Genomic DNA, 22049 nt, shown 5'->3' on the forward strand with positions numbered 1-22049 from the left:
CCCCTTCCCGGCTCCCGCTTCCCCCCCGGGACACGCAGCATCCCCCCCCAGCGCTCTGACACTCCAGGGATCCCACCCAGCTCTGCTGCAGCTCGCAGCCCCCCAGGCACAGAGAGACCCGCCTGAGACTGGAGAAGGCGCCTGCAGCAGAGACCAGCTCCTGTTTATGTTGAAAGGTTGTTTTTTGGTTTTTTTTAAATAAATGGTTTCAGTCTGAGAGCATCCACTTTAAAAACCGCACGGGAGGGGAGACGTCGATGGGCAGGACACCGCCCCCGTGCAGGATGCGGTGTTGGAGTCAACCTTGGCTCCAGCCTGGGCGATCAGGTTGCTGCAGTGCTGGGTGTGCCAGCTGTGCCAGCTCCCAGCCCAGCCCTGCAGCCATCACCGTGGCCTTGAAAACTTGATTCTGCAAAAAGGGCATTTCCAGCATTTAGAGATCACACTGCAGAGCAAATCTGTGTGCACACATCCACTCACAAACACCCACAATCCCGAGGCCACGCAGTCTCTCCCAGATGTGCTTCCCCCACATCCTGCTGACCCCAGTCCCTCTCCTCCACAGGGCTGAGGAGGGTCCTGCCAGCACAGGGACGAGCAGCAGCACCAGGGGCAGCATGGGCAGCCACTCCTGCTCCTTGTTGTTGGATCCAGGGGTATCCCAGGGGTGTGTGGTGGGTGCTGCGTGAGAGGTGACACTGTCCTCTCCCAGCTGCTGGAACATCTGCCACCTTCTTGCTGCTGCCCCAGGGTCTTGCAGCTCCTGGGGGAATCGGCTGGGCTCCTCTCTAGAAACAGGGTCTTTATTTCCTTGCTCAGAAAAATAGATTCATTTCCAAAGTTAAAAAAAAGAGTTTGAAAAGAGGGAATGATGAAAGTGGAAGCTGGAATGTGGCTGGCAGCACGGCTGTACATGAGATGGTGTGGGTGGGGTGGAGCCATCCCGCTCAGTAGCTCTCCTCCTCCTCACGGTAGTAGTGATACCCGGGCAGGTCCCCACTCTGGTCCCCAGTGGCATTGGCCACCTCGCCCTGGTTGCCCTGGGGGCAGTACTTGGGGTCGTAGATCTGGCGGCCGAGGCCAAAGACCTGCCCGCTCTGGTTGGCGCCCTGGTTGGAGCCCATCTGCAGCGACATCGAGGAGTTGTCACACTTCTCTGTCCCCATCTTGGCATCGTAGATGTGTCTCCTGGTGCCGGGAGCCGTCATGCCCACCTGGAAGAAGGACAGGATGGAGCAGGGCTCAGCTGTGCCCTCCCATCCCTCCCCAGCCCGGCGTGGGGGCTCACCTGACTGGCACACTTGTTAGTGCCCATCTGGAGGCTGATGGTGGAGTGGTCCATGGGTGGCAGGATCTGATTTTTGGGGTCGTAGAGGTGCCTCCGGGTGCCATAGGCAGTCATGCCAGACTGGCTGGCACACTTGTTTGTGCCCATCTGACAAAGGGGTAGGGTGAGGAATGTGTGCTGCCCCACATGTGCCCCTTCTCCCACTGTCCCTATCCCCCCCAGGCTGGGGAGCACAGCCAGTGCCCCCTAACCCATCTCATGCTCCCAGCCATTGAGTGCTGAACACAGAGCCAAGTTAGTCCCAGATCCCAAGGACACTTGAGGCACCTCATGCCTTAGGTCCCTCCAGCAACGCCTGGAGCTATGACAGTGCTAAGAATCTGACAGAACTGGGCACCCTTTGCCCAGCCATGGGACCCCCGTGTGGCAGCCCACCTGCAGCCCGATCACACACTGCCCAGCCTTCATCTTGGCCTCGTCGAAATTCCTCTGCTGCTTCTCCGAGTACTTCACGCCGATGTCCACCCCGCTCTGCAGCCCCTTCGTCTTGGCCTGCCAGGAATGGCTGTGAGGAAGGACAGGGGTCCCAAACCCCCCACCCACTCCCCGGGCAGGGGGACTTGTGGGGTCCCACCAGCATCACCCCAAACTCGTGGTCCCCATGGGGCTGCAGCCCCTCCCAAACTGCTCATCCTCTGTGCTCACCATTCCCGCCAGCGCCAGCAGTGACACCTGCACCTGCGTCAGGTTCCCACTCTCAAAAAGGTCATTGGCTTCAAAGAGGTCCACGGGGTTCATCCCGTAGCTGGCCATGGCCTTGATGAAGTTGGAGAGGTTCTCAAGCTGTGGAGAGGTTCAGGGATGAGCTCTGGAGGGTGACAGCAGAGGAACAACAGGCGGGTGGCAGCAGAGCTGCACCTACCTGGTGCCAGTTCTGAGCTGAGTGGTTGATCTTCCTCACTGAGTTGGGCTGCAGCTTGTTCATGAGCCTGGAGGGAGGCAGAGGGACATGAGGCTGTGGCAGGAAAAAAGCTCAAGGGGTTTCAGGGCATAGGCTCCTTTTGAGAAGGTCCAGCCCAGGCCTCCTCCATGTGGGGCAAATTTCCCTCCCAGGTCCCTGTTTGTCCTCAGGGCTCTCCCCAGACACAGAAGCCTTGGGGGTGACTCTGGCAGGTCCCACTAGCACGTATCCAGCCCACCCTTCCCACCACAAGGGCTGGTGAGGCTCCCCTGGAGGCTTGGTATCCCCCATCTCCTCCCAGCTGGAGCAGGGGCTGGGGGCCACGCTCAGGAGCACCCCAGGACTCACTCGCAGAGGATCACCCCGTCCTTCAGCCCCTTCTGGAAGTCAGGTCCAATCTGTTTTCCTGTCACGCTCTCGATCCACGTCCGCAGCTCAGCTTCCTTCTGTGGATCATACTTCTGGGCAAGCTGGGGGGGCAGTGGGGGGACAGCTCAGGCAGGGCCCAGCGTGCACCCCAAACCCCTCATGGGGACAGTTCTCCCCTCCCTGGTATGGGAGCAGGGACAGGAGCATGAGGATGATGCTGCCAGCAGACGCAGCAGCTTGTGAACCATTCCAAAAGCATGAGAAGGAACTGCACGTGGGATTAGGGGGAAGTGACCCCCTGGATTTGTCTCTCCCTGTCTGCTGGAGCCCGTGGGAGCTCAGCTCTGAGCCCCAGGGGCCCTGGCCACGAGATGCTCTCCCTTTCCCTTCTGGCGAGGCCCAACCTCCACCACAGATTCCTCCCTCACCGCGGCTATGCCAGGAATGTGGATGTCTCCTCCCAAATGGAGACCAGCTGCCAGGGCCAGCAGCATCTCTGTCGGTTTCAGCCCCTGGCCCACAAGGGAAAGGAAAGTTCTCCTGGCCTAGGGAGGGAAGGGCCTGGAAACCCTGAGTGCTGTCCTGCCCCAGCTCTGCACCTCTGATGCTCACCTGGCACCCGGAGGTGCCCCCAGGGCATCCACCAACCTCTCGCCCATCCTGTCCCTTCCTGGTCCTGTCATGTGCCAAGGCCAGGAGTCCCTAGGGATCCTGGACACGGGGACACTGGGATGGGCCCAGTCCAGCCCTGCTAGGTGGTAGGGAGACACTCCAGTTCCAAATGGAAGCTCAACTGATGCAGGGCACGGATCACCCTCATGACACCACATGTGTCCTGCCTGGGGGATTCTACAGTCCCACCAGCTGGTTGTCTGGAGAGTGAGCAGCCGAAGCCAGTTCCTCTTCCCTCCCCACAGCCAGCCTGAGGATTTCCCAGGGCATGGGGAGCGCACAGTGGACCAGCCCCAGAGAGACCCCACCACAGCCCAGTCTGCAAGGGCTTCCACAGACTGGGAGCATGTCACTGGTTCAACTGGTTCCCCATCGGTGATGTCACCTCCATCAGACACACGGGGCAGTTGGACTGGCTCACGTCTTGCTGAATCAACATGAAGCACCAAGGCCCTGGTGCATGTCACCCTCTCAGCTGGGGCAGCCCAGCCCCGGGCAGGTCGGGGCCCATCCCATCCGCTCCCGTTACGAAATGCAAATCCCAAATCCCCTGCGAGGCCAGGTAAGGAGCGCCCGGCCGCGGCCACCACATCCCGCCACCACGTGCCCGTCACCACTTGTTCCTTCTCCTGTCCGCCCTGACCTCGTCCAGGTGTCCCCGGGCAGAACACACTCAAACCACCGGCCACCTGCCCCGGGGTGACCACGACTCAACCTCTGCTCGCCCGGGGCTGCTGTGTCCCCTGCGCCCCCCCGGCCCGGCAGGACCCCCGTGAGCTGTCGAGGGGGCAGGAGGGTGCCGGTGGGTGCACCCCGCGGCACCCGGATCCCGCCTAGGGGTGCAAACAGCTCAGCCGGAGGCTCCTATCCCTCCTTCCCCATCCGGCCCCGGGCACTGTGGCGGGAGAGTCCCCGGGGCCAAAAGCCGCATCCCCGGAGACGGCCGCGGGGACGCTGCCAGGTCGGAGCATCCCGCAGAGCGATGTGGAGCTGCGGGGAAGCAGAAAGTGGAGGAGCTTTGCGGAGCTAGTCCAGAGCCGCGGAGGACCGAGGCGATCGCCTCCAGCCCCGGGTGTGACGGGAAGGGCTCCCAGCGGTTTGCCAGGGGCAGCGGAGCCACGGCGGCCACCGCACGGGAGACACCCAACCGCGGTCCCCAAGACACGTCCCTGGGACCCTCCAGGCAGGTTCAGGGCACCCCGAGACTGGGAGCCCAGCTTCGCTATCCCCAGTCCTCAGAGACCTCGGTACACTGGGTCCTTCAGTTCCGCATCCTCCCGGGAAGCCCCGGATTTCCATCTTCCCGAAATCCCCCAACTTCTCCACTCTTGGCCGGCTCTGAAGTTCTGGGGCATACTGGAAAAACCCCCGCCTTTCCAGAACCCGGGATGCAACCGGGACGCCCCAGCAGCACCGGGATGCTCGGCTCTCCCGGGCTTCCAGGAGCACCGGCAGCCACAGCGCCCGGTGGCCCCGGTATCCCCCAGCCCCCGCTTCACCCGCGCCCGGTGGTCCCGGCACCGCCCGGCCCCTGCCGCGGCTCACCCGGTTCCTGACTTCGGCGGAGAGGCCGTAGGACGGGCCCTTGTTGAACTGGGAGCTGCTCATGGCGGGGAACTGAGCCGGTACCGGAGCGGGGAGCAGGCAACGGGGCCGGTACCGGAGCGGACTCGGGCGGGGCGAGGGCGGGGTCGGGCCCGGCCCCCCCCGCGTTGATTGGAGGGAGAAATGTCCAAATAAGGGCAGGAGCGGCCGGATCGAGGGGAGGGTCACGAACCCCGACATTGCCACTCGGGGAGGCACCGGGAGGCACCGGGAGGCACCGGGAGGCACCGGGAGGCACCGGGAGTCGGGGGAGCCTGGGGAGCCCGGGGCCGGAACCGGAGCCGGAGCCGGAGCCGTCCCGGGCACACGGGCACAGGGTACACACGCACACGGAGACAGACGGGCACACGCGTGTGCATCTCTGTACACGGGAGTGGGCACCCTGGCCCACGGGCACGCGTTGTGCGCACACACACGCAACACACACAAACACCGCACACACCCCAAACACACCCACACACAATCCACACGCACCCCCCGACCCACGGGCGCTCCCCTGCACACGCACACGCACTCGCACATCCACTCACTCATGCATTCACACATTCACACGCACCCGCCTGCGCGCACCCACGGTCACGCACACCCGCAGGCCACGCGTACGCCTTCCATTGTCCCCGCACCTCACAGACCTCCACCCATCCCCTACCCCGTCCCGCTCCCCTTGGCCCGCCCTCCGCCGTGCCCGTGTCCCCACGGGGCCCGCATAAGTTCCACGCGAGACGGTCCGGTACGGCCCGGCCCTGTACGGCCCCGAGGGGAGGTCTCGGGACGAAGGGGAGTGTGAGGGGGGACACCATCACCCCCCGACCGCCCGCAGGGGCTGGCAGCCGTCCCGAGCAGCCCCTGGGCAGCGGCCGGGGGTCCGGTCCGGCTCTCTTCAGGGGTTTATCCGACGTCCCTCGGGTACTCCCGTTGTGATGCCCCGTGGGTGGGAGAGTCACGAGTGGGACTGTGGGTGCACAGAGGCCGGTGAGGACAGGAGGTAGGGCTGTGACCCCATAGGGCCGGTCCCGGCACCGACACCGAGCCCACGGAAGGGCAGAACAGGGAGCATCCCACAAGTGGGAGCCCAGAGCCCCCCATCCCACTCAACCCCGCACCTGGGGTCTTCAGAGGGATGGAGTTTGTCATCCTGGACGGACGGACACCCCTAAACAGGGTGAACTCCCCAGAGGGCGGGAGTTCTGCATCAGTTCCACAGAGTGGGGCTCAGCCCCCCGCCCCCCCCACTCTCTAATCCCCGAACTGCAGCACCAAAACCCTCTCCAAACCCCACAAGTGCCGGGGTCCCGCTGCCCCCCGTGACCCCGCAGGGCAGCCAGGGTGCCCCTGGCTTCGGCCTTGCGCCTTGGGTGCGCGTTCGGCTTTTCCTGTTTCAGATCGGGCTGCGAAGCCGATGAGGAAACGGCGGCGTCACACGCGCCCTCCTGCCACTGCTCCCCGCGAATGTGACCGTGAGGAACCGGCACGGCGGCCGGCCCGAGCGAGGGGCTGAGGGCAGCGGCTCGGCCCCCCGGGAACAATGTTCTCCCGGAAGAAGCGGGAGCTGATAAAAACCCCCTCCATCTCCAAGAAGAGCCGGGCGGGAAGCCCCGTCCCGCAGACCCTGCCGGTGAGTGTCTCCCCGTACCCCTGGCACGGTGGGGGCTCTAGGGCCAACAGCACCCACGGAACTGCTCGGTAGAGCCACAGCTTGGCCGTGGGGCCCTGGATACGTCCAGGAGGTCTGTGAAGAGGAGGGAAACGAGAAAACCCTACTCGGGGGCTGGTGAGGGGGAATTTTGCCCCTGATGAAGAGGACGGAGCAGCCGCCGAGGGAGGCGGGAGGGCAGGAAGGGACAGGGAGGAAACGGGGGGGGCTCCCGCCGAGGGTTTGGGAAGGACAGAGAGACTCACAGACCTCCCTGGGGACCGGGATGTGAGCGGGGCGACCGCAGGCTCGGCCAGCCCCGGTGCCTCGGCTCTGCCAAATATTTATTTATTGCCGTGTGGAACCCCCCGGTGCCGGAGGGGCCAGGAGGAAACGCTGCCCGCCGGGGCTCCCCGGCGCACCCCGCACTGCCCGCCCCGCGCCTGCGCCCCAGTCCCGGTGCGTGAGGCGACACCGGGCTGGCACGATGCGGACGGCGACCCGGAGCCCACCCGCGGCTCCTTAGCAAGGACACCCGACCCCATCCCCGTCCCCATCCCCGGGAGAGGGGCCTATGGGTGGCAGCCAGCGGGATGCTCGGTCGGGCTGCGGGCAAGAAAAGCTACAGCCCCTCGGCGGCGGCGGGCAGAGCCCACCACCCCCAGCGCTCCCTGGACTCGCTGCCCCGCACGCCCGCCGTGAGGCTGACGGTACGGCCGGGGGCACCCCGGGGCGCCGGAGGGAGGGACGGGAGGCGCCGGGGCCGCTGCAACCCGGGGGGACAGGGACAGGGCTGGGGTGGCCCGCCAGGCGTTTTGGGGCGGAGGTCTTTCTGCCTCCTTGCAGCCCCGCGGTGGTCTGGCCCCCCGTGGGGATGGGCTCCCCCGTTCGCCCTCGCCCACAGAAGCCTCGTGCTCTCGGCGCTCCGTGTCCGCTCCCCCGGTGCAAAAACCGCTTCCGGCAGCGCCCAGCCAGGGATGCTCAGACTCTGCGCATTCGTGTCAAACCGGGTGCCGGGGGTCACTGGTGGGAGCTGCTGAGGGGCTGCAGGGCCCCCTCCCCATGCGCAAGGACTCTCACTGGATGTGTGGCTCTCAAGCCATGACACCTCTGAACAGTGAGGGAAGGGTATCCCTAGAAATTTGGGGCTTCCTCCATCTGTAAAACACCTGCAAAGCCCAAACAATAGCCTGGGGGGTGTCCCTGTCTCTGCCTCCTTCCCCAGCATGGCAACAGCTGGAAAAGAGGAAGAGTTATGTGGGCTAGATCCTGCTGCCATTTTGCTCTTTTGGGGTCCCCAAACCCCTGGGATGAGCAACCCCATCACGGTGGGTGCTGGGGTGGACAAACAGTGTCACCCACACTGTCACATTGTGCATCTCATGACAAACATGGACCCAGGGGAGCTGGCAGGGACTGATGGGGGCAGCCAGGCAAGTGCCCAGACCCTGCCCACTCTCCCATCACAGTCCCGAAGGGGATCCCTACCTGGGGAAACTGAGGCACGACAAGGCAAGAGCTTGTTCTCCAGGATGGTGCTGTGGGCTGCTTCCCTCTCTGGGCTCCCTGCCATGCTGTATCCTCACACTCACCCCTGCTCCCCAGGAGCTCTCCCGCAAGGATTGCCTGGAGGCACCGGGCTCCAGCGTGGCGGAGCTGCCCGCCGGCAGTGCCAAGCTCAGCAGCAGCCCCAGCGCCGTGGGCACCCTGAAGCGCCCCACCAGCCTGAGCCGCCATGCCAGCGCCGCCGGCTTCCCCCTGCCCACGGCCCCCCGTGCCGTGCCCAAGGGCCACAAGACCCCCATGTGCTACAGCCCCATGGAGGGCGGGGACGGTCCCTTCATCGACACCGAGGACATCTCCCAGCTGCTGGCAGACGTGGCCCGCTTCGCCGATGCCCTGGAGAAGCTGCGGGACGTGGTGCTGCGCGATGGTGAGTGCCCACCCCGCATCTCAGCAGCCTGGCACAGACCCACCCGGGGGTGAGGGGTCTCTGTCTGGGCCAGAAGGCACCGGGACCCCCGAGGGAGCGTGCAGCCGCAGTCAGAGGTGGTGGGTGAGTGGTGGGTGAGTAGCTCGGAGCCAGGATAACGCGGCTTCCTGCCCGAGCTATTTTCACCCGCCCGTTTTCCTGTTTACAGCCACGCTGTGCCAGCCGCCTGCCAGGGCCCCCCGCCCCCCACGGGGTGCCGGGCATGGCCCCCCAGCCCACCAGGGTGGCCAGAAGGAGGGGCTGGGTGGTCTGCAGGCTCTCCTTGCCCGAGGGGACACAGGGAATCTATCAGTCCCTTGGTCTGGGGGCATATGACACCACATTGTCAGTCCTGGTTTTGCAGAAATCCCTTTCCAACCCTGAACTGGGGCTGGGATGGGGAGGGGTCTTTGTCTGGCTGGGCAGTGGGTGATGATCCCCCATCCCAGCACTTCCCTGAGGGAGGTTCCTCACTTCCTAACCAGCCCTAGACCTGCACTGGGGGGTCCTGGCCAGACCCCTGGGCTGGCAACTGGAGCCCACAGAAGGGAGGGTGCTGGGGAGAGCCTGTGGGATGCAGCAAGCCCGGCTGCACCAGGCTGATCCCTCCTGGCTGGGAGCGTCCATCCGGCAGGAGGGAGGGAAGGAAATGGAGGAAATTCCCAAACTGCTTTCAAGGGGAAAAGTCACTATGGAGGAAAAAAATGCTCCAAAGGTCAGACTGCCCCCTGGCCAGTACCAGGCTGGGCAAGAGACACACGGCCATGCTGTGGGGAGGTGCTGGACAAGCAGGATGTGGCTGTGCCAGTCCTGGGGAGCCCTGAGGCCAGGGGGATTTGCTGCATAGTCTGGGAGATGGCAGGTCCCTGCCTTGGACGTGGCTGGAAGGTAAACGGGAGGGACACAGGACAGTGATGCAGAGCAGAGACAAGGGGCAGGGACACAGGGCAGGGACATGGCACAAGGATGCAGCACCTCAGCCCCCCTCTCTTGCAGACCCCAAGGAGCCACAGCGGCCGCTGGCTCACGAGTGTCTGGGTGAAACCCTCCGCATCCTGCGCCAGGTCATCAACAAGTACCCTCTGCTCAACACCCTGGAGACCCTGACGGCCGCTGGGACCCTCATCTCCAAAGTCAAGGGTGAGACAGTGGTGCTGGGAGCTCTGTCCCACTCCCCTCCTGCCCCACAGTGCGATGGGAGGGAATTGGGGAGCCCATGAAGGGGTTGCTGGGAGTGGAGCTGCCCCATGGACTGGTGGAGAGGGAAAAAGCTTCGTCTGCCTCTTGGTGTGGTTCAGCTTTAAGGATGATGTGGTGTCAGAAATGACAGATCCTGCCTGGGGTTTTCCAGGCACAGCCGCAGGAAAAACACTGAAATAATCAGATCCTGCTCCTGGCAGCCTCTCATGTTTATGGAGCAGGGTCTGGGAGGTCAGATCCCAGCTGGGCACCACCTCCTGCTGCTGTCACCCACGGGGAGGGGGCGGCTGCACCCACCACAGGCACAGCACAACCTTCTGAGTCACCCATGGCTTCCTGGACACCCAACAGCAGCCCCAGGGGACAGCCTGGCAGGAGGGCTGCCATGAGGCTGGTTCCACGTAGGGATGGGAGGGAATGGGCTCGGAGCAGACCCCTCCCCACCCCAAGGAGCTGTCCAGGCTCTGCCCAGCAGCCCTGGTTGCTGGTGTGCCGTGGTATGGGAGCCTGCCAAGCACTGTCAGCCCCACTTCCTGCTGCTGGTGGTGGTTCCTCATTTGATTGCTGGCAAGAGCCCTCCTGGAGGAGTTCATCCTGCTTGGAGAGGGGTCTGGAGGAGCCATGAGGCAGTGGAACAGGTCCAGCAGCACTTTTCCAGTAGCCCTGAGTGACGGGAATAAACAGAAACAGAAGCCAGGAGATGCTGTCAGGGACGTCAGTCCTGGGAAGAAGGAGGGGGAAACTACTGTGCTGGAAAAATCCATTGTCCATAGGGATGATCCTTCCCTCTGCTCCCTTGATTCACCCCAGCCCCTTCCCCAGCCCCAAAACTCTCCCTGATACCAGCATGAACTGGCAGGTCTTTCTGCTGAGACAGGGACGGGTGCTTGTGGCAACAGGGCTGTCACATTTCCTCATCTCCAGGTTTCCACTATGAATCCAACAATGAGGCAGACAAGAGGGAGTTCGAGAAGGCTGTGGAGACCATCGCTGTGTCCTTCAGCAGCACGTAAGGGAGGCTGGGCAGGGAGCAGCCCTGGAGCAGCCCTGGAGCAGCCAGGGGATGTTTGGGAGTCTGGGAGTTTGTGTAAGGGAGTTTGGGCAGCCAGCCCGTGTCACTGTGCTGAATCCAGCCATGCTCCTCTCCCCACAGGGTGTCCGAGTTCCTCATGGGGGAGGTGGACAGCAGCACCATCCTCTCCATTCCACCCAGTGACCAGAACCAGGTGAGTGATGCCTGGATGCTCCTGCCATGTGGGGCTTGGGCTCACACAGGGCTCTGGCTGCTCCCCTCAGCTCTGGTGTGAGCCTAGAGCAAGGTGTTGCTCCGGGGACAGTTCTGTTAGCCCCTGGGCACAGCCTGGGCACAGCTGACTTCCAGCAGTGGCAAAAAAGCTCCAGTAGCTCAGGCTTCCATCCACCTGGCCAGCCCCTCCAGCTGCTCCCCATCCTCTTGGCTGACCAGTCCCTCTTCTTTCCCAATTCCCAAAGACTATGGAGAGCCTCTATGGGGGGATTCCTGGGCCTAGAGGAGATGGAGTGCCCTCAGGCATGGACAGCTGTGACACAGGTAAGCAGGATGGGGCTGGGTGCAGGGTTTGGGGTCTGTGCAGGAACCAGCACCTTCCCCATCATGGCTGCTGTCCTGAGTCACACGTGACTCCTCAGCTGGGGAGAGGCAGCAGAGCTGGTGGCACCGGGGCTGGCACAGAGCTGGGGGTGTTTGCACTGGAAGCTCACAGAATGTTTGTCCCTCCACAGCCCGTCCTCCTGCTGAAGAAGTGGATGTGATGCTGCAGCGCTGTGAGGGGGGCGTGGACGCTGCCCTGCAGTATGCCAAAACCCTCTCCAAGTACATGAAGGACCTGATGGGATACATGGAGAAAAGGGCCACGCTGGGTGAGTGGGGGGACAGCAGGTGGGTCTCTTCTGGAGCAGGTCTGAGCCACGGGACAGGTTGAGGTCCCTCCTGGAGGAGGCTGATGCTGCCAGGGCAGTGGGAACCTCGCTCCTCAAGTTCCTGATTGATTTTTCAAGAGGAGATCGGGTTCCACCAGGGAAATCCCAGTGTCTCATGTGTCTTTTCACTTTTAACCTTTTCCTTCCAGAGATAGATTTTGCCAGAGGGCTCCAGAAGATGGCAAACAGCTACAAGCAAACCATCAGTCAGGAGGTAAGTCCCCAAGTCCCTGAAGCCCCCAGTGCCAGGCAGGATTGGTGAGTCCATTCCATGTGCCCCAGCTCGGGAGGACATGGGGGCAGCTCTTTGGAGCCCTGCCTGGAGAAATTCAGGATGGGGCTTTTGCCAGCAGTCACCAGCCTTACCTTGCCTCTGGCTCTTCCTTCCTGAAGGATGCATCTCCTTGGGCTCACGCTGGGTGCTGGGGCTCAGGAAGATGTGTTTTCCTTCTCCCCAGACCAGCATGCCTTTCCTGTCCATCTATCTACTGGCCCTGGAGCAGGACATGGAGCACGGGGCCTCAATTGTGCAGGCAGCCACCACCCTGCAGCAACAAACCTTCCTTCAGGTGAGGGACAGAAGGTCCTTCCTGAGGTGGCTCTTCCTTAGCTCAGTCCAGAGGGAACCTGCATCCAGTACTTCCCAGGCTGTAGATTTTCAAAATCTACACAAACCAGTGCCTGTGACCTGTCCTGGGAGTGACAGGGACACTTCTCCATGCAAAGTCTGGGCGAGGGCAGAGCAGGAGTGCTCAGCTCAGGTCATCACAGGGCTGTTCCTCCCTCCCTCCCCACACAGCCACTGATGGTGAGACGTGGGGAACATGAGAAACGCAGGAAGGAGATCAAGGAGCAGTGGCACCGGGCACAGAGGAAACTGGTGAGTGACACTGGCTTTGTGTTCCCAATCCCAGCCTGGAGCAACCTCCTCTGAGGGCACTGGGCACCCTGCCCCTCTCCAGCAGCGGTAGGTGGCCTCTGCTCTGCTGGGGCAGCCTGGTAGAAGCTGGTGGCCCCTTTGCTGGGCTCCATCCTCAGCCTGGCTCTCCCTGCAGCAAGAGGCAGAGGGGAACCTGCGCAAGGCCAAGCAGACGTACATGCAGCGCAGCGAGGAGCACGACAAGGCCAAGTACATGGCGGTGAAAGCAGAGGAGGAGCAGCAAAACACGACCAGCAGCATCACCACCAAAACCCTGGACAAGAAGAGGCGGCTGGAAGAGGAAGCCAAGAACAAGGTAAGAGGGTGACAGCTCTGGAGGGGCCTCCTTGCTGCTGCTGTCCCCTGAGCCACGTGGGGTGAAATGATCCTCAGGAATGGCTGGATGGACAGGGTCCAAGGGGCTGTTCTTATTCTCCTCACCTCTGAGCTGTTCCCATGCCTTGCTCTCCCAACTCCCAGGCAGAAGAGGCCATGGCCACGTATCGCACCTGCGTGGCCGACGCAAACACGCAGAAGCAGGAGCTGGAGGACACCAAGGTGAACTCGCTGCGGCACATCCACGAACTGATCAAACAGACTGACCAGGTCATCAAGTCGGTGAGTGGGGCTGGGCTGGGGTGTCCCCAGGGCGGGAGGTGCTCTGGGGAGCTCAGAGCTGCCTTCCAGCAGAGCTGCCCCTATTCCAGAGGGCGTTTGGGTGGATGCAGAGCTCCCCTCCTCCTCATACTCAGAAAAGCTCTGCTTTGTGCTCCTGATCTCCCACCTAACCCGGACCTCCTCACCTGCCAGCCCACCAAGCTCACACCTGTCCCTCTCCACGTCACTTTTAGGCCACCATCTCCTTCTACCAGCTCATGCACATGCAGACAGCGCCGCTGCCAGTGAATTTCCAGACCCTGTGTGAGAGCAGCAAGCTCTACGACCCGGGCCAGCAGTACGCGTCCCACGTGCGGCAGCTGCAGCGCGGCGACGAGCCCGACGTGCAGTACGACTTCGAGCCCTACGTGTCCCACAACGCCTGGTAAGGGAGGAGAGGGTTCATTCCTGGCTAATGCTCCAGTTCAGCCGTGTGTTCCCTTTGTTATCTCCTGCCACCCACGCTCTCCTGCAGGAGGCAGGATGCTTTCAGCATTCCTGAAGGCGGCTCTTGCTGGGAATGCTGGACCAGCTGGGGATTGCCCTCTGATCCTTCAATTCAGCCTAGATGAGACAGGCTGTTAAGTATTTAAGAGTCTGTGATTCCCTAGACTGATGGATGGCAACCATGGATAAAGTCTCCAAGTGTCCTTCCTTCCCATCCACATTCCCTTTTCCCCTCCAGGTCTCCCTTTACTCAGCCACAGAAAGGCAGCTTCAATGCCAGTGAGTTCTCCACGAGTGCAGAGGGGGCTGGGGCTGCCTCGGAGGGAGCAGCAGGAGCCAGGGAGTCGCCAAGTGGGGCTGGAGCAGCCGAGCGAAGAGGTGAGTCTGGAGCCCCAGAGCTCTGCATCCCCTCTCCCATGGCCCCCCAGGCAGGAGCAGAGTGGGACCCCCAGGGCACGAGGGGCTTTGCTGGCAGCAGCAGGGAGGGGCTGGGAGCCTCCTCCTGAAGGACACTAAATCAGATCTGTGACGTTTTGCTCCCTAAGAAACCACTGCCCATCTTCCCATCTCCCCTTGCCTTGCTGGGTGTCACTGGAAGCACCAAACCCCACCAGCAGCTTCCCCCAGTCATCCCAGTTTCTCCCAGCATCTGGGCTGTTCTCCAGCCATTCCCTCCTAAACACAGACAGCAATCCCAAGCGACTGTGTGTTCTCTCTGCAGGTGGGAGGGGACACCAGGTGCATAAATCCTGGCCAACCTCTGTTGCTGAGGCTGACAGCAGCCTGGATTCCAATGCAGGTAGATATGGGAACAGCCCAGGAGCCCCTCCCAGCACCACCAGTCTAAACCCAGAGCTTCCCAGTTAGGCAGGACCATCCCCTGTTTTACCTGCCCTGTGAGAACACTGCTGTAAATGGCCGTGCTGATCCCAGTCTCCAGTGGGATAGGGTGGGCTTTGATGGGAGGGGGTGAGCTCTCAGAAGAGAAGCAGCTTTGCAGGTGATTCACTGCTCTGTGGGTTTTCCTTGGACAGGTGAATTCAGCCACAAGCTCCAGCGGCTCTCATCCAACGGCACCGCGTCCTCCAGCGAGGAGCTGGAGGAGAAGGACGGGACCACCACTCCCTTTGAGCAGAGTAGGTGACAGCTGCGAGGTGACAGTGCTGCTGCCACACCCCCCACCACGGCAGAGCTCCCCACGGCCTCCTTTTCCCAAATTCAGCAGCTCTGCAGGCAAACCCAGCAGCTGCTGGAGATCCCTGATGGCGTTCCCAGCAGCCCTGCCTTTGCTGAGGGATGAGCCCTGCTCAGGTGACAGTGACAGTCCTGCTCAAGCTGTGCCTTACCTACATTTCCTTTTCCCTAGGCATCAATGGGATCACCCCAGAGCTGGCAGCTCCCACAGGGCCCTTCAGGAATGTTGGCTTGTCCAAGGCTGCCCAGACCCATCGGCTGAGGAAGCTCCGTGCCCCTTCCAAGTGTCGGGAGTGCAACAGCTACGTGTACTTCCAGGGAGCTGAGTGTGAGGAGGTGAGTTGGGACAGCTGGGGTTGGAACCCAGCTCTGACCATGGTCAGGAGGACATTTCTCCTCTGAGGAGGGTTCCAGGAGGAAAAATGTGCTTTCCTTTGGTGCTGCAGCATCCCCAAGGCATTTTTCCTGTCTCTCACCGTGCTCTGAGCAGTGCCTGGTGTCTCTGTGGCTGCCCCCACCTCCACACGTTCCCCTTTGTCTTCCAGTGCAACCTGGCCTGCCACAAGAAGTGCCTGGAGACCTTGGCCATCCAGTGTGGGCACAAGAAGCTCCAAGGGAAGCTGCAGCTCTTCGGGCAGGACTTCACGAAGGCGTCTCAGGGCAGCCAAGACGGGATCCCCTTCATCATCAAGAAATGCATTTCAGAGATTGAGAAGCGGGCCCTGAAAACAAAGGTGAGTGACATTCCCCTCTCCTCCTCCTCCTCAGCTGGCTGAGCCACAGGCCCTCAGAAGGATCCTCTGGAAAACCAACAGGCTCCATTTCAGATTTCCACAGGGCAGGGAGCCAGCGATGAGCTTGGCCCAGATCCCCCAAACTCTGCCTTTGGAAAATCCCCCCTCCTGCCTCCTACTTTCCTATGAAGCAGGAATGAGTGAGCTGGAAGGAGATATCCCAAAATGACTTCCCAAAGGGATTTCCCACTCCAAAAGGAGAGGGAGCTCACTGTCCCATGCAAACATGAAAAGGAACCTCTCCCCTCACTTCAGCTGCACTTTTCTCTCTTTCACAGGGCATCTACCGAGTTAACGGTGTCAAGACACGTGTGGAGAAGCTTTGCCAGGCCTTTGAGAATGGGAAGGAGCTGGTGGAGCTGTCCCAGGCCTCTCCTCACGACATCAGCAACGTCCTGAAGCTCTACCTGAGACAGGTGAGGTGCTGAGGCCTCATGGTGGGAGAGGGAGGAGAGTTGGCCAGAGGAATTCTGCACAAATTGGGCTCAGGGTGGGTTGGGAGGGAGGGGGAGTGGGTCTGTCTTAGAGATGGGGCCACAGTGATCCTCCCCCAGCTCATCCCACACGGCGTCACTGTGGTCAAAGCCACAGAGCAGAGACGTGCCCAAGCACTGAACAAGGAACACTCCACCCCCTCCAATTGGGGAACTGGCTACCCAAAAAGGGAAGCAAAGGTCACCCTGCAGGGGCTGAGTCATGTCCCCATGGGGTGGGCTCTGACCCTGGGGTGGGCTCAGTGGGGTCTCTGAGCTCACCTTGAAGTAGGTTCAGGAGGGTTCCTGCCCCTCACCCTGGGGTGGGCTCAGTGGGGTCTCTGCTCCTGGGATCACCTTGGGGTGAGCTCAGTGGGGTCTTTGACCCTTGGGTCACCTTGCAGTGAGCTCAGCTGGGTCTCTGCCCCTCGGGATCACCTTGGGGTGGGCTCAGTGGGGTCTCTGCCCCTTGGGTCACCTTGGAGTGAGCTCAGTGGGGTCTCTGCCCCTGGGATCACCCCTGGGTGAGCTCAGTGGGGTCTCTGCCCCTGGGATCACCCTGGGGTGGGCTCAGTGGGGTCTCTGCCCCTGGCATCACCCTGGGGTGGGCTCAGTGGGGTCTCTGCCCCTGGCATCACCCCAGGGTGGCTCAGCGGGGTCTCTGCCCCTGGCATCACCCCAGGGTGGCTCAGCGGGGTCTCTGCCCCTGGGATCACCCCAAGGTGGCTCAGCGGGGTCTCTGCCCCTCGGGCCACCCCAGTGTGTGCTCAGCCCCAGCATCCCCCACCCAAGCTGTCGTTGCAGACAGGTCACCCACATCCTCCAGCAGCCACCACCACAAGCACAGCGGAAGCTGCTTCTTCTTTGCAGGCAGCCCTGGGTTAACTCTTTGTGCTGCCTTTTTTTGTAACCCACCCTCCCCAAGGGCAGAAGGGCAGCTCTGTGTTACCTCACTTGTCCTTGGGCTCCTGCACATCAGAAATCAAGGACTCTGAGTGGCTTCCATGGCTTCTCCAAAGAGAAGTGGAGTAGAAAGAGGGGGGGAAATCAGTGCTGAGCCCCAGCCTGAGCCCTTGCTGCAGAGAAATGGGTTAAAGTCCTTCTGCAAAGGGGTGGATGGAGGCAGCCTGTCCCCAAAACATCCGTTAAAGTCGCTCTGAAAACATCCCCAGCCATGTGGAACACCCAGCAGTCAACACCAGCTCCTTCTGCTTCACACAAACTTCAAAGCAGAGTTTCCCCTGCTGCAACTCCACCTCTGCTGCAGGCTGTGCCCTGCACATCCTGTACCCTTCACATCTTGCCTCCCCCACCCAGAACAACCCATCCCTGTCCTCTTCCCAGCCATCCCTTTTCTGCTGGGGAACCTCCAGCTGGGCCCACCCTGGGGTGGGTTTTCCAGGAAAGAAGGGAATCCCTGTACTGGAATCCTGGAAGCACCCACGGGTGGATCAAACACTGCTTTTGGCTTGAACTTCACAAGTGCTCCTTGGCCAGGGCTCACAAACTCAACTGACACGTGCCAGGAGATGGATAAATAAATATCACCTCTGGGTAGAGGTTTGCAGCACTGCAGGTCACAGACTCATGGAATTCTGAACTGGATGTTAAAAGTGGTCTAAGCTCTCTTCAAGCTGGCCTCGAGCACTTCCAGGGATGTTTCCTCACTGTAGAAATGATCCAGGTGTTGCCAGCTCAGCAGCTTGGCACAGGTCCAGGTCCTATGGAGATGGGAGCTGCTCCCAGGACCAGGATCATCTTTTCTTTTCTTTTCTTTTCTTTTCTTTTCTTTTCTTTTCTTTTCTTTTCTTTTCTTTTCTTTTCTTTTCTTTTCTTTTCTTTTCTCTTCTCTTCTCTTCTCTTCTCTTCTCTTCTCTTCTCTTCTCTTCTCTTCTCTTCTCTTCTCTTCTCCTCTTTTCTCTCTTCTCTTTTTCCTTTCCTTCCTTTCCTTTCCTTTCCTTTCCTTTCCTTTCCTTTCCTTTCCTTTCCTTTCCTTTCCTTTCCTTTCCTTTCCTTTCCTTTCCTTTTCTTCTCTTCTCTTCTCTTCTCTTCTCTTCTCTTCTCTTCTCTTCTCTTCTCTTCTCTTCTCTTCTCTTCTCTTCTCTTCTCTTCTCTTCTCTTCTCTTCTCCTCTTTTCTCTCTTCTCTTTTTCCTTTCCTTCCTTTCCTTTCCTTTCCTTTCCTTTCCTTTCCTTTCCTTTCCTTTCCTTTCCTTTCCTTTCCTTTCCTTTCCTTTCCTTTCCTTTCCTTTCCTTTCCTTTCCTTTCCTTTCCTTTCCTTTCCTTTCCTTTCCTTTCCTTTCCTTTTTCCTTTCCTTTTTCCTTTCCTTTTTCCTTTCCTTTTTCCTTCCCCCCTTTTCCTTTCCCCCTTTTCCTTTCCCCCTTTTCCTTTCCCCCTTTTCCTTTCCCCCTTTTCCTTTCCCCCTTTTCCTTTCCCCTTTTTCCTTTCCCCTTTTTCCTTTCCCCTCTTCTCTTTTCTCTCTTCTCTCTCCTCTTTTTCTCTCCTCTCCCCGCTGCAGCTGCCGGAGCCCCTGATGCCCTTCCGGCTGTACAACGAGCTGATGGGGCTGGCCAAGGAGAGCCTGCAGGGGGGCGAGGCCAAGGGCCGCAGCGGGAAGGGCAGCCCTGAGCTGGTGGACAGAGGAGCCGACACCGACCAGGTGGTGCTGAGCCTGGTGCTGAAGCTGAGGGAGCTGCTGAAGGAGCTCCCCCGTGAGAACATGGCCACGCTCCAGTACCTCCTGCAGCACCTGAGGAGGTGAGAGGGGCATGGCCAGAGCCTGTGTGGCTGCTGGGCACCTTCCCTTTGTCCCCTGGGCTGGGGAGGTGTGTGCAGCCTCCTCGCTGGAGTCAGGAGGGAGGGCTGTGGTTGCAGCTGCTTCTCTCCCCGTCCTGAGGCTCAGGTGCTCCAGCCCTGCCCATCCTCACCTCTCCCTCCTTGCTCTCACAAGCTGTTCCTCCCCCTCCCACCCAGGATCATGGAAGTGGAACAGGACAACAAGATGACCTCAGGCAACTTGGGAATCGTCTTTGGGCCGACACTGATGCGCCCCAGGCCCACGGATGCCACGATTTCCTTGTCCTCACTGGTGGATTATCCCCACCAAGCTCGGATCATTGAGGCACTCATCATCTTCTACCCCACCATCTTCGAGCACAAGGACATGGCCCCCAGCAGATGTGGCTCAGAGGAGGTGCCCAGTGGTGCTGAGCAGGTAGGAACCGCCAGGGAGGGGGATGTTCCGTGAACCTTCAGTGGAGTCGGCTCCCAGGGAGTGAGAACTCTCCTCTGTGCCCTCACCACTGTCCCTGTTCCCTCCCAGGCTCATGCAGGCTCCCAGCCTCTTGGCTCCAGCCCCTACCTGGAGCTGCCTTCGGACAAAGGGAGTTTGGCTTTCAGCGCTGACTCACTTGCAGGTCAGTGAGAGGCACCGGAGGTTCCCAGTGGGCCCAGGTCCCTTGGGAGGCACGGAGGGTACACAGAGCCACCCCAGGGTCCCCAGAATTGCTGCATGAAGCTCCTGCTGATGCCACAGTGCTGGGCTGGAGGGTGACACAGAACTCCTCTGTCCCACAGAGTCCGGCGACCGCTCCGTGGACTCCGACTCGGAGCTGGAGGACGGTGGGGAGCCACGGACACACCTGACCAAGCAGGGCAGCGAGACCAGCACGGAAGAGGTTAATTTCTGTGACGAGGGGAGCGAGGGGCTGCGGAGCAGGAGCTGCAGCGTGGGCCAGTCAGATGCAGAGGGCTCTGCTCCCGCTGGGGAGGAGCAAAGCGACGTGGAGGAACAGGAGAGCCGCAGCCCTGCCACCGCCGGGGATGGCACCAACCAGCCCGGCACCTCTCGGGGCCACAGCAGCCACGAGCTGCAGCCCCGGCTCATCTAAGGCACCACAGACACCGGGATGGACAAAGGGGCAAATCCCCTAGGCTGCCCAGATGCTGGAAACTGGAATGTGGAGGGGTGGGAGGGACATGTGGCAGCCCGGGGGGGTTTGGTGTGTCAGCTGCAGATGAGTCCTGGCTGATTCCTGGCTGGAGCTTTCACACAAAACCCCTGAGCCCCTCAGTGCCCACCTGGAGAACAGGGTCACAGCCTGCTGGGACCCCTGGCTCAGCCAGGGCCATGAAGGAGCTTGCTTGGGAGGGAGCTGAGTTTGAGCAAACCATCCATTTGTTCAGGACTGGGAAGGAACCCAGGGCTGTGCCTGTGCCAGGTGTTTTATTCTTGTTGTGCTCTGGAATCTCTGAATCTCACACCTGTGCTGCAAGATTGAGGTTGGAGGAGTCAAAGGACCTGCTCATCCCTGATGGCTGAGGCTGGAAGGGAGCCAAGGCTCCCAGGAGTGACATGGGAACATCACTCAAGATGGGCAGGATGACACCTCAGGAACAGACAGAACTGGAGGCAGCTCACTGGGACAGGGGCACAGCTGGAGCAGCACTGGGCTTGGGGTGAAGCCCCTGCACCATCTCACCCTGAGCCAGGCTTGGCTTTGGGGCTGTGCCATCTGCCAGGATCTCAGGGGATGTCCCTCACTGACACCTGACTGAAGTAGGGTTCAGGATGCATTTCCTGCCCCCAAACTTCAGCACTGTGGCCCAGCTGATGGCATCTTCATTGCTGCCAGGATTGCCAGGCATTTGGATTGGTGGCCATTTCCCTCCTTGGCAGGAGACTTGCAAGGAGCAGCCACAGGCTGTGGGCAGCCTTAGGGCAGATTTGCCAGGCTGCAGGGTCCTGAGCCCTGCTGAGCTCTCATGGTTTGGTTGAACAGTCATTTCTTCTCCAAAAAGCTGCACTGCAAGTCCAGAACAAATTCCCTCAGCTCTTGCAACCGGGCAAGGGGCAGGTCCCCATGGGGAAGTGCCTCTTCCTCCTCTTCAGGGCCACCATGGCCTGGATCCAGCCCCAGCCAGTATAATCTTGAGCTTCCTTTCCTTTTCCGTAAAGACATTTATCAACCCTTCAGAGTGACTCCACTACCTCTGCTAAGGCACTAAAGCCAAAGTGGTTTTGTTTTTTTTAAAGCTATGATAATATTCATGTGTGCTGAGGCACCAAGAAACAAGTCAAGTTTTAGCTTGGAATGAGCTAAGAGCCTTTTCCTTTGTTCTCCTGCTTGTGGGAGACAGCCCAGCTGGTGCTGGGAGGGTCTCAGACACCTTGGTACTGCAGAACCAGGCAATGGACAGGAGCTTTGAGCCCTCTGAGATCGATGGAGAACCCATCTCAGTAAAGGTACATAAACCCAGGTTAACTCACAGGTTTGGAACTGAGCCAGGGAAGAGCTGGAGACCTGCAGGATTTGTTGTGCCCTCCAGCTCTTCCACAGATTTGGATTTTTCAGGGGAACAGTTGGATTTTTCCAGGGCAGCAGGAGGATGTGGGAATGCTGCTGCCACGGCGGTACTGCGTGCGTGTGAGGGTGGGTGAGGATGATGAGGGTGAGTGTGAGTGAGAGAAGGGGCTAAAGCTGTGCTTGAACTTCCCACAACAGCAGCTCCTTCCTGGTTGTGTGGATTCTGTGTTTGTCCTGATGGGCCTGTGCTGCTGCACGATGTTGCCTTGCTGTGTTCACATTGACAAGCTTCCCAAAAAAATCAATAAAACCAGTGTGTTCTGACCAGTGTTTGTCCAGGGGATCAGGGTCTTCCAGGCTCCCCCTGCCACAGGAGGCCAAATCCAAAAGTTTCTGGCACAACAAGTGAGGTTTAAAGCCCCCCAGACTCCTGGGATGGATTCAAATGAGTACAGCTGGGGGTGATGAGCAACTCTGAACAGCAGGGTCCCAAACCAGGAGATCAGGGAAGGAAGGAGTTAAATCTGAACTGCAGCTTCCAAACTGCCCAGGGCAGCAAGTGAAGGCTCTGCAGAGTCCTGGCAGGAAGAGATTCCAAACA

At 60.5% G+C, this 22049-nt stretch overlaps 2 protein-coding genes across 4 annotated transcripts; one reads left to right on the forward strand and one right to left on the reverse strand.

Moving 5' to 3' along the window:
• Nucleotides 1-163: 163 nt before the first annotated feature.
• On the reverse strand, nucleotides 164-4981 carry CNN2 (calponin 2). Its single transcript, XM_059869879.1, has 7 exons — nucleotides 4836-4981; nucleotides 2598-2719; nucleotides 2211-2277; nucleotides 1994-2131; nucleotides 1724-1840; nucleotides 1289-1435; nucleotides 164-1214 (listed from the first exon to the last, which is right to left on the reverse strand). Exons 1-7 carry the CDS (start codon nucleotides 4896-4898, stop codon nucleotides 948-950), a joined length of 921 nt encoding a protein of 306 aa, XP_059725862.1. The 5' UTR covers nucleotides 4899-4981; the 3' UTR covers nucleotides 164-947.
• Nucleotides 4982-6205: 1224 nt separating this feature from the next.
• Nucleotides 6206-21772, forward strand: ARHGAP45 (Rho GTPase activating protein 45). Of its 3 annotated transcripts, none has more exons than XM_059869870.1 (23): nucleotides 6206-6510; nucleotides 8134-8461; nucleotides 9497-9640; nucleotides 10625-10709; nucleotides 10854-10926; nucleotides 11192-11270; nucleotides 11462-11599; nucleotides 11809-11873; nucleotides 12118-12228; nucleotides 12459-12539; nucleotides 12715-12894; nucleotides 13059-13196; nucleotides 13430-13620; nucleotides 13921-14060; nucleotides 14404-14481; nucleotides 14717-14818; nucleotides 15049-15212; nucleotides 15422-15610; nucleotides 15949-16086; nucleotides 18661-18899; nucleotides 19116-19356; nucleotides 19465-19558; nucleotides 19719-21772. In XM_059869870.1, the coding sequence occupies exons 1-23, from the start codon at nucleotides 6421-6423 to the stop codon at nucleotides 20030-20032; spliced, it is 3402 nt and encodes a 1133-aa protein (XP_059725853.1). In that variant the 5' UTR covers nucleotides 6206-6420; the 3' UTR covers nucleotides 20033-21772. The 3 variants fall into 3 exon arrangements, with proteins under 3 accessions (XP_059725853.1, XP_059725852.1, XP_059725854.1); XM_059869869.1 differs by lacking the exon at nucleotides 6206-6510 and adding an exon at nucleotides 7005-7238; XM_059869871.1 differs by lacking the exons at nucleotides 6206-6510; nucleotides 14404-14481 and adding an exon at nucleotides 7005-7238.
• The last annotated feature ends 277 nt before the right edge of the window (nucleotides 21773-22049 follow it).

The sequence above is a fragment of the Haemorhous mexicanus genome, chromosome 29 (assembly GCF_027477595.1).
Source record: "Haemorhous mexicanus isolate bHaeMex1 chromosome 29, bHaeMex1.pri, whole genome shotgun sequence".
NCBI classification, from domain to species: domain Eukaryota; kingdom Metazoa; phylum Chordata; class Aves; order Passeriformes; family Fringillidae; genus Haemorhous; species Haemorhous mexicanus.